The sequence below is a fragment of the Aegilops tauschii genome, chromosome 4, assembly GCF_002575655.3.
Source record: "Aegilops tauschii subsp. strangulata cultivar AL8/78 chromosome 4, Aet v6.0, whole genome shotgun sequence".
NCBI lineage: Eukaryota > Viridiplantae > Streptophyta > Magnoliopsida > Poales > Poaceae > Aegilops > Aegilops tauschii.
In genome coordinates, this window is record NC_053038.3 from 143,753,746 (window position 1) to 143,764,696 (window position 10,951).

Genomic DNA, 10,951 nt, shown 5'->3' on the forward strand with positions numbered 1-10,951 from the left:
AGGGAAGAAAGATAGGATCAAGAAGGAAGGTGCTCCCCCTAGACAGCCCGCAATCGCATACCGAGGCGGAAGACCCCCAAAGGATGGAGGACCCCCACAGCAACACCGCATGAGCGCAAAGGAATACCTCAAGCTCTTCGCACCACCGGCAAAGCAACGCCGTGTTGAGCTCCTCCACTCCCCCACCCCTTCAAGTGAAGAGGAAAGTCAGGATGCTGATGATGAGGAGGAAGACCCAGAAGAGCCAGACTACGCGACCGAGCATTCCACCACTTAGGCATCATTCGCTACTTGGATATGCCCGTTAGTAACCCCTACGGTAGGATAGGTCGTGTACCCCTTATGCAAAGTCGAGTCCTTGTAATGGTTCACATGAAACCATGTAGTGTTGTGTTTGCTTTTGATGTGTTTGATGGACGTCGTGCTTTCCTTCGGGAACTTGTAAGCGACTACATCACCCATTTGGATTTTAATGAATGTGTTTGGCCTTTTAGCCCTTGCATGAAAACAATTAGTGTCATACCGACCCCCTTACTAGGCATCCCATCTATATTGCTTCCCCTCATCTATCCCAATCATGAGACCTTGACAGCTCCAACAGGATGCCTGTTGTAACACGTACTGGTACCTCTACCCAGCAGCAAGAAGCCGGAGCAGGAGCCAGTCAGGACCAAACCCAATGAAAAGCTCCACCACCGCCACCACCTCCAAACATGGACATGGCTCAGCTTCTCCAAGCCTTCCGAGAGGAACACCAAGCCAACACTGCAGCCCTCGAAATGATTGCTCAGGCTGTCAACTGCCAGCCGGCGGGGAACGGCAATGGATGCTCCACGTTGGCGGAGTTCAAGAAGCATGCACCACCCACCTTCATCGAGACTGCTGAACCCCTGGACGCAGACGACTGGGTCTGCACCATTGAGGATCTGCTGGAACTAGTCAGATGCACTGAGGACCGTGAGAAGGTGGCATATGCTGCTCACTGTCTCGGGGGAACTGCCAGAGCTTGGTGGGATGGCTTCAAGGCCATGCATGCTGAGCAAAACATCACTTGGAATGACTTCAAGGCAGAATTCCGCAAGGCCCACATTCCTTCCGGAATCATGGCCATCAAGAAGCGTGAATTCCGAGCCCTGAAGCAAGGAAGTAGCACTGTCAAGGAGTACATGCAGAAGTTCAGTGTTCTCTCAAGGTATGCTCCTGAGGATGTCAGCACTGATGCTGCCAAAAGGGAGCGCTTCATGGAAGGCCTTAACCAGACTCTACAGTACTCGCTTGTTGTGTGTGACTGCCCGACCTTTCCTGATCTGGTGAACAAGGCACTCATGCTTGAGGACAAGCGACGTGCTTTGGATGATACCCGTAAGCGCAAGATGATCAGCAAGGGTAGCTCCAGCAACCAGAAGCCTCGCCCGTTGCAGCCAGCCCCGGTCAAGCCAACCTATCAGCAGCCAAGAGCCCTTGCACCCCGCACCAACTATCAGCCTCAGCAGTATGCCAACCCCAGGCCAGCTTACAACAACCCCAATAACAATGCCGGCAAGAGCGGCAACCCCAATCAAGTCACTTGCTTTGGATGTAGTCAGCCAGGACACTACTTCAAGAATTGCCCCAACAAGATGCCCGACGCCTCGCGCCCCAATGCGCAGAACCCAGGACAAGGCCGCGGAATGCCACCAAGGAACCAAGCTCCCCGCATCCCGCCATACAATGGCAAGGGTCGTGTGAATCATGTCACTGCAGAAGAAGCCCAGGAAGACCCGGACGTCGCGCTGGGTACGTTCCTTGTCAACTCAGCACCTGCAACTGTCTTGTTTGATTCTGGAGCCACGCATTCATTTGTCACCCAAAAGTTTGCATTAGAGAGTGGCATGACCCCTACACCCCTGAATAACCCTATGGTGGTACAAACCCCCAGAGCAGAGATGAGAGCCAAGATAGGATGTAAAGGAGTCGGGATTGTCATTAATGGGGTAGACTTCCTAGCAGACCTTATCATCTTAAGATCGCAAGGCTTGGATGTGATCTTAGGAATAGATTGGCTCATCAAGCACCAAGGCTTGTTAGATTGTGTCAACCGGACATTCACCATGACCATTGACCAAGGAGTCGAAGTTAAATTTGCCTCCAACCCCTCCTCTGCTCAAGCCAACCAAGTCAACCGTCTGACTGAAGTTGGATTGGAGCAAGTGCCGGTAGTATGCGAATACCCCGATGTCTTTCCTGATGAGCTACCGGGAATGCCTCCTAACCGAGACATTGAGTTCATCATCGAGCTCATGCCCGGAGCAGGACCCATCTATAATAAGCCTTATAGAATGGGATCGGAGGAGTTAGCAGAATTAAAGAGGCAACTAGAAGAGCAGTTGAGGAAGGGATTTATCCGCCCTAGTGCCTCCCCTTGGGGATCACATGTTCTGTTTGTGGCAAAGAAGGACGGTACCATCCGCTTGTGCATTGACTACCGCTCCCTCAATGAAGTTACAATCAAGAACAAGTATCCACTTCCCAAGACTGAAGATCTGTTTGATCAACTCAATGGGGCCAAGGTGTTCTCCAAGGTCGACCTCAGATCTGGGTACTACCAGCTAAAAATCAGACCCCAAGATATTCCGAAGACGGCATTTGTAACCAGATATGGCATGTATGAGTGCACGGTCATGTCCTTTGGATTGACCAATGCCCCAGCTTACTTCATGTATCTCATGAATAAGGTCTTCATGGAATATTTGGACAAGTTTGTCGTTGTCTTCATTGATGACATTCTTGTCTTCTCGAAGACGGAAGAAGAGCACGAGCAACACTTGAGGATGGTCCTAGACAAGCTTTGAGAGCACCAACTGTACGCCAAGTTCAGCAAGTGCGAATTTTGGCTGCATGAGGTTGGATTCTTGGGTCATAAATTGACTGCCAAAGGATTGTCATTGGATCCCACCAAGATTCAAGCCGTGACTGAATGGCAAACCCCGAGCAATGTGAAGGAAGTCAGAAGCTTCCTCGGACTCGCGGGATATTACCGCAAGTTCGTTGAAGAATTCTCAAGCATTGCTCGACCCATGACCCAGCTCTTGAAGAAGGACAAGAAGTTTGAATGGACGCCGAAGTGCGAAGAAAGCTTCCAGGAGCTGAAGAAGAGATTGACCACCGCCCCAGTTCTGGCCACACCTGATATTCACAAAGAATTTGTGATATATTGTGATGCGTCGAGAGCCGGGCTTGGAGGTGTTCTTATGCAAGAAGGCAGAGTCGTAGCATATCTTTCCAGACAGCTACGTCCTCACGAAGAAAACTACGCTACTCATGACCTTGAGTTGGCAGCTGTAGTTCATGCCCTGAAAACATGGCGACATTACCTCCTAGGGAAGCGGTGTGAGATATACACGGATCACAAAAATCTGAAGTATATTTTCACTCAGAACGGATTGAACATGAGGCAGAGAACATGGCTAGAATTGATCAAGGATATGATCTCAGTGTTCAATACCACCCTGGAAAGGCTAATGTGGTAGCAGATGCATTAAGCAGAAAGGCTTATTCCTTGAATGCTATGCTTAAGGAAAAGCTACCTGCCTTGTATGAAGAACTTGAAAGCTTCGGGTTGGACCTGGTTGCACCAGGATTCTTGGCCAACCTCGAAGTCAAGCCTACCCTGATGGATGATGTTAAGGAAGCTCAGAAGGGACACGAAAGTATTGAAGGCATCAAGAGGAAGATCAAGGCAGGCAAGGCCCCAGGATTCTCAGAGGATGAGCTAGGAATTGTGTGGTTTGGGAATCGCATTTGCGTACCCAACAAGGTTGAGCTCAAGAACTTGATCTTGCAAGAAGCTCATGACACCCCATATTCCATCCATCCTGGAGGGACCAAGATGTATCAAGACCTAAAGGAAAGATTTTGGTGGCACAGGATGAAAAGAGAGATTGCCACCTATGTTGCAAAGTGTGATGTATGCCAAAGGATCAAGGCTGAATATCAGCGACCTGCTGGAATGCTGCAACCACTCAAGGTTCCCGAGTAGAAATGGGATAAAGTTGGAATGGATTTCATCACTGGACTACCTAGGTCAAACAAGGGACATGACTCCATCTGGGTCATAGTCGATCATTTGACCAAAGTAGCCCATTTCATTCCTGTTAAGACTACCTATGATGGCAACCAGCTGGCAACCCTTTACATCAACAGAATTGTAAGCCTTCATGGTGTTCCTAAGGAGATTTTGTCAGATCGAGGGACCCAGTTTACCTCAAGGTTCTGGAAGAAGTTCCAAGAGGCTATGGGAACCAAGTTTTCCTTCAGCACTGCTTTCCACCCACAGACCGGAGGTCAGACAGAATGAGTGAATCAGATACTCGAAGACATGCTCTGAGTCCGTGTCTTAGCACATGGAGCTAAGTGGGAAGACTGCCTCCCTTTTGTCGAGTTCTCCTATAACAACAGTTACCAGTCAAGCCTTCAAATGGCACCATTTGAGGTGTTATACGGACGGAAGTGCCGCACACCACTCAATTGGTCAGAAACCGGAGAAGGACTAGTATTTGGGCCCGATATCCTCCGTGAAGCGGAAGAGCAAGTTCAGCTAGTCAGAGAGCAACTGAAGACCGCCAAGTTGAGACAGAAGAGCTCTGCTGACACCCGTCGCCGACAAGTAGACTTCCAAGTCGGAGACCATGTATACATGCGAGCAACTCCTCTTAAGGGATCCAAGCGTTTCCACGTTAAGGGAAAGCTCGCACCAAGATTTATCGGCCCCTTCGAGATCACCGCACGACGTGGAGAAGTGGCTTACCAGTTGGAACTGCCACCTGAACTATCCGATGTGCACAGCATATTCCACGTGTCACAACTCCGGAAGTGTCTCCAAGTTCCAGACAAGCCTGATCTTTACAAGGACGTCGATCACCAAGCCATTGAACTTCAGCCTGATTTGACCTACCGTGAGAGGCCCATCTGCATTTTGGATGAGGATGAACGACGCACTCGAAGCCGCACCATCAAGTACTTCAAGGTCCAGTGGAGCAACAACACTGAAGCAGAAGCAACCTGGGAACATGAAGACTACCTTAGATCCGAGTTTCCCGATCTATTTTAAGGCCTAGTTTTGGAATCTCATGGACGAGATTCTTGTAAGGGGGGTAGGTCTATCACACCCTGCATTTTGTAACATGTCATTTGCATTAATAAAGCATGAAAATTTGGACCAACAAAAACTTTTGCATTATTTGGCTTTTTATTTTGGAGTTGTTTTCTCTCTGTGATTTTCAAGTGCTCTTTAAAGTCAACTACTCCACCTTATATAATTCATCCCTTTGCTCCAAACTTCTGCCCAATGATCATACCATGTGTATAGTGCAATATAGTATTTTATTACAAAAATACTTTGGCCAAAAAGTATTTTCAAAAATTAGTTTTCCAAAAAACCCTGAATTGAGGTTTGCACTACAAGCACTTGATTTGGGGTATGAAAAATATTTCAAAGACTATATTTGAAACCTATTAGATATAGGATTCCCATAAACCACAAAAATATAATTTTAAAAGGTATTTTCCTATTTATTTAAAAGCTTTTTATTAAGACCAGAAATTGTCTTTAATAGGGAAAAATTATTTTATTGTTTCAAAAATATTTGACAAAAATCAGGGAAACTCAATGGACATATAACTTCCATATATAAGAGTTTCAACACATGGTCATGTTCAAAATATTGGACAAAACCTCCCAAAACCATTTCTGCCCATTTCAAGGATTTGAAATATTTCTAAAGGAAATATTTTCATAAAAATCCAAGGAAAATCCAGCAAGTCACAAATGCATATTGTGATCACCTTGGAAAGCCTCATGTCAATCAAGATCATTTTGGTTCACCAAAATGCCCCAAAACCCTCTCTGACCAGAATCAAATTTGAACAAGTTTGTACTACAAACTTTCTCTCCTTGACTCCAACTTTTGTGAGCATGTTCACATGACCAAATGAGGCCACTAAACCAAGTGGTTCATCAAGGGGAAGTGATTTGCTCAACTAGATCTACACAAGTTCATTTATGCTAATTCCTAGGGTTTACAAAAGTTGCATTGGCAACTTTGCCCAACTAAGCTCCAAATTGGTGGAAGGCCCTAATTATATGTGTCATTTCACCCTGTGGAGTCTCATGGCAAATGGAAATCATTTACTTGCCCAAACCATTATCAAACACCTTCTGACACTTTTCCAAAATGCCATTTTTGACCTCTTCCACTAATCTCCATGGGCTCAACTTTGTACTACAGCTTCTCCTGGCCCTCTTCTACCCCCAGTAACTTTCCCCTGGCCATTTCTCAATGATTGAGGGGGTGAAACACCCCCATTTACCTCCCTGGACAGTAGCTTCTCTCTCTCCCTCAACCTCCCTCCTCACTCCAGTGGCCACCCAGGGCATCCAAAGCCCCTCCCCCTTTCTTTACTACACCCTAGAGCCACCAGACATATTTGGACGCGCCCACCTGACCTAAAAAAATGCCATGGCATGCCATTTGCACGCTCCAGAGCATGCTACAGTGCGGCCAGGCACTGTAGCCGCCCCTTGCCAACCACTCCCGGCCACCTCGGGCCTCCCCGGCGCGCCCGGCGATGCGCCTCGATGTCTGCGTCATGCCACACCTCTGTCCCCCTCCTTCCTCTTCCTCCTGTCGCCCAGCTCGCACGCGCGCCGGCCGCCCGAGCGCACCAGTGAGCGCGCTCATACACGCGGTGCCCGGGCCCCCTGCTTTCCCTCTCTTCTCTCCCCTCGCCCTAGACCAACCGCACGAGCACCCCAGACACGTCCACGTGACCCACGGCAATGGCAACGACCTCACCGGCGCATGGGTCCACGGCAAGCCCTGGCCCGGCTATATAAGACCTCCCCGAGCTCTCCTCTCCTCACCACTCGCCCTCTGCACCACCAAATAATCCTCCTGCACCCCCAGTTCCTGTCTAGAGCCGCCCGAGGTCGAGATCGAGCTCGAGCTCCGCCGCTTCGGCTCACCGGAGTTCGCGAGGTACAGGCCTCCCCCGCTCCTCTGCCTCGATCTGGAACCCCCGAGCACCCCTGATCATTTCCCCTTTCTCCCTGCTTCTTTTGCAGCTGGAAACGGCCGGAACCGTCGATGCCCGAAGCTCCTCCGCCGCGTGACCTCGTCGTCGGCAAACCAGGCCACCCCGGTGACCGCAACCACCTCCACCCGAACGGCGACTCGACGCTGAGTCCAGCCGTACCCTCGGCCGACCTCGCCGTGCCCTGTATCGATGCCGGTGAGCTTGCCGACCCTCTGTCGCAGGGTTAGGGATGACAGGCGGGCCCCGCCTGTCAGCCTCTCCTATCCATCGCCCGTCTCTTTCTCTCGATGACGCCTGGGCCCCGCCCGTCAGGTTTAAACCTGGCGCGCGCGCGTGCACCAGTGCGCTGGGCCGCCTCTCTGGCTGGGCTTGCTGCGCTGCGGCTGTTCTGGCCCAGCAGGCAGAGAGCCCTTCTCCTTTTTCTTTTCTGTCAAACTTGTAAAAATTCCACAGGATTAAATATTCATCAAAATGCAATAATTCAAACTCCCATATTTTTCTAAAAATCCCACCTATTTAATGGTATAACCTTCATTCATGTCCAACCAACTTTTATGTATTGTTCATATTCAAATTCAAATTTGAATATATTTAAACCCCTCTGAAAATCCATTTCATCTATTCAGCTACTCCAAGTCCAAAACTAGGAATTTTCCCCTTCTTAGTTTTCACCCTAGAATTTAACAAAAATGAGTTTACATTTTTCTGAGCACTTTGGTTTTTCTGTTTTATTATTGCCTTATTTTTCTCATTATTATTTTGCGATGATATATTGCGTTGCTGACGAAGGAGTTGGACCAGAAGACTTTGAAGACCCAGAAGACTTTGTTGAGCCAGGCAAGCAGCCCTTTGACCATGTCTATGAAACCCTTTTTATGCATTTCATATAGCACTTTATTATTGTTGCATCGGAATCATGATGAGATGGTAGCCACTTTGGTGGGTTGCCTTCATTTCCTCCTTTTTGATACTTGCATTGTGCACGACCCTACCTTCCTATGAGAGTTATGCAGGTGGGAGTAGATAGGATGCTAAAGGAGATGCTACGCAAATGGGGTGGGTATATGCATGGTGACGGAGACAAAGTATTTTCAAAAGACTTTTTCGAAAACCCCGTCGGGTGCCACTTATGCCCGAGGGAGATTATGAGAGGGGTAACCACTTGATGATGAAGTGGTGTACCGAGGCAAGTGTGTGTGTTGTTTTCGAAAATGGATTAGATTTAAGATTTGTCGACTGTCCCAACCTTACATGCGCAACCACTCTACCCTTATATGGGGAAGGGCATTATACCTAGGCCGATACTAGCTTGGAGCCCGCATTACTAGTGACGGGAGAGTCATTGTTGCGCTCTCTCAGGACGGGGTCATGCCAGGTAGGGCGGCCATGACTGTTTTCACAGGGCACCGGACACACCGTTGGTACCCCGTGCTTGTGGTATGTGATGAATATGGGAGCGACACTCCACAATTTTAAGATGGGAAATGTTGAGCACGGGGGTTACTACCAATCGAGTGGACTCTATGTTAGTGTCGTCTAGGGAAAGATAGTGATCGGGTGCTTACCCCGAGTACTTGAGGTACCGCGGGTCGTGGATGACATGGAAGTTCCCCAGATCTTGTGGGTAAAGTGTGCAACCTCTGCAGAGTGTAAAACTATTCGAATAGCCGTGTCCATGGTCAAGGACAGTTGGGCGGTGCTGCTTAAACTACGTCCAGAGTTTTACAAACCACGTGTGTGTGTGTTGATAAGACTATTTGGGTTAAGTCAGATGGCTTGACACGATGATCAAGTTGGATTGGTGTCCAACTCCGCTTATGTTGATATCTGTAACTTGTTCATATGGATGTCTGTACTCTCATGATGCATACTTTACATGTTGATAGATCATGTCATTGCACGCAAAACTAGCTTTCTACAAACTACCTACTTAGTGCTATATCATTGCATCATTGTGCCCTGTTCCAATCTTGGGTTGCTTGCGAGTACATTCAAAGTACTCATTGGCTTGCCACTGGTAATTTAATTGGCCAGGCATGGAAGAACAGGAGTTCGAAGAAGAGTTCTTTGGAGACGAACATGCGAACTAGGACGTTTCCCAGTCAGAATGCCTGTAGGGTTAAGGCAGATGGCATGGGTTTTATTTATCGACAAAGATTTCCGCTGCTTAAGTTTATTTGGTATTCAGCCCTTGTGGCTTTATCTATGTAAGACTTGACCATAATGGTCATAATTTGTGTAAGACGATATGTATGGATGTAAGACTCTTGTTATCCAGCTTCTGTGTGTTCAGTGAGCATTGATCTCTGGGATCACTGTACACGTGCATTCGGTGATCACGACATATGAGTCGGGGTCCCCACAGCCGGCAAGGCCGTCAAGGGCCCCCTGTTTGGGTTGCCGGCGGGAGTGGTCCCACTGAGCAATAACTCTCGCCAGTCCGCCATCATCGCCATAATGCCGGACTTCAACGCGCACGGCCTTGACCCATCCTGGGCCGAGCTGCCAGCGGAGAAGGTGCAGGAGTTCTTCGACACTTCGTCAGAAGCTTACATCCGCGATGAGCCGCTGCTCATCCAAGACACCACCCAGGCGGAGCTAGACTACATCACCGCCAGGACGGCGGAGGCGGCGCTCGCCAGGGAGGCCGGCAGCGCTGGCGGCGTGGAGGACGTGGCCGAGGCGGCCGCGGAGGAGAGGGAGCTCGCCCAGTGGGCAGAGTCTGCCGAGGAGGCTAGCGGCGACAACGCCGAGGCCCCCCTTGTTGAAGATGCGGGCGATGAGTCGTCCGAAGAGGAGGTCGAGGTGAACGATCCCCCGGTCGCGGGGAGGCAGCGCGTCCTGAGGCGGGCCAGGTCTGGTGAGCCGGTCCGGGCCCGCAGGATCATGCAGCAGCAGCCGCGCTAGGGGCAGCTCGTGCACAAGACGAGGGCAATGAAGGCCGCGGTAGCGACGAAGGTGGCGAAGGCCGCGGTGGCGAAGAGGAAGGCCACTGCTTCCTCCTCGTCCAACCGGTACCGGACCACATCTCCTTCCCCTTCAGGCAACACCTTGGAGGCCGTGTTTGACCTGGATCCTTCAGCCCGGCGAGGAAGAGGAAGCTAATGGAGGAGGGGGTGGAGGAGGAGTAAGTATTTCACCCCCCGCATCATCTCGTGACGTCACTCTAATGTTATCCTTCTTTGATTTGGTGTTATCTTCACACGGACATGGAGACGCTGGCCCAGAGGGTGGCGTAGAGGGCCAAGGCCTCGATGGGCGACAAGCCCCCGGCAGGTACTTCGCATACGCCATTGCTGGTGGATAGCAGCCCGGACAGTAGCCCCCGGCGTAGCCCCCGCTTCAGTCCCCAGCGTAAGCTCATCACTTGCTCCTCCATTGATGAACTCTGGGGTGTGAATCTTTGACGCTGATCTTGCCGGGTATGCAGGAGAAGAACGGCAGCAGGAGGAGCCGCCGTGGGCCACCCCCAACACGCCGGCCCTCTCGACCACGCCGCCCCAAGGGGCATCCCCGGCAAGGGCATCCACCACCGAGCCCACGCATATGGAAGAGGAGGAGGGGAACTTGGGTGCCGGGGATTCTGCCTCGGCAACAAATGCTGGCGGGGAGGGTGCCACTTCTTCCAAGCCCGGTGTAGGTTAGTCGTTTGCTTCCCGTCCCTTTTCTTTCTTCTTATTTTTGAACCTTGACCTTGGCTCTGTTTCATTCCCCTTCTTGGTATCCAGACCCTTCCTCGGCGGACCGGGAGGACATTGACACTGTCATCGGGGAGGTCGCCAAGGACGCCGAGGCCGAGGCCGACAGGATCGCCACCGGGGAGGCCGCCAAGACTGCCGCTGAAGAGGCCGCTAAGGGGCCTGCCGGGGAGGCCGGC

The 10,951-nt window shown here is 50.4% G+C and overlaps 2 protein-coding genes across 2 annotated transcripts; both read left to right on the plus strand.

Moving 5' to 3' along the window:
• The first annotated feature begins 713 nt into the window (after positions 1 to 713).
• Positions 714 to 2,831, plus strand: LOC109762434 (uncharacterized). The gene is made up of 2 exons (XM_020321285.1): positions 714 to 2,439; positions 2,521 to 2,831. The coding sequence occupies exons 1-2, from the start codon at positions 714 to 716 to the stop codon at positions 2,829 to 2,831; spliced, it is 2,037 nt and encodes a 678-aa protein (XP_020176874.1).
• A 1,844-nt stretch (positions 2,832 to 4,675) lies between these two features.
• LOC141021706 (uncharacterized) lies at positions 4,676 to 5,089 on the plus strand. Its single transcript, XM_073497562.1, has one exon. It carries the CDS (start codon positions 4,676 to 4,678, stop codon positions 5,087 to 5,089), a length of 414 nt encoding a protein of 137 aa, XP_073353663.1.
• The last annotated feature ends 5,862 nt before the right edge of the window (positions 5,090 to 10,951 follow it).

Coding starts and splice junctions, on each gene's coding strand:
- LOC109762434 (XM_020321285.1), top strand. CDS start 714: ATGGACATGGCTCAGCTTCTCCAAGCCTTCCGAGAGGAACACCAAGCC. Junction 2,440..2,520: donor GTTTGTGGCAAAGAAGGACG/GTACCATCCGCT, acceptor CCAAGACTGAAG/ATCTGTTTGATCAACTCAAT.
- LOC141021706 (XM_073497562.1), top strand. CDS start 4,676: ATGCGAGCAACTCCTCTTAAGGGATCCAAGCGTTTCCACGTTAAGGGA.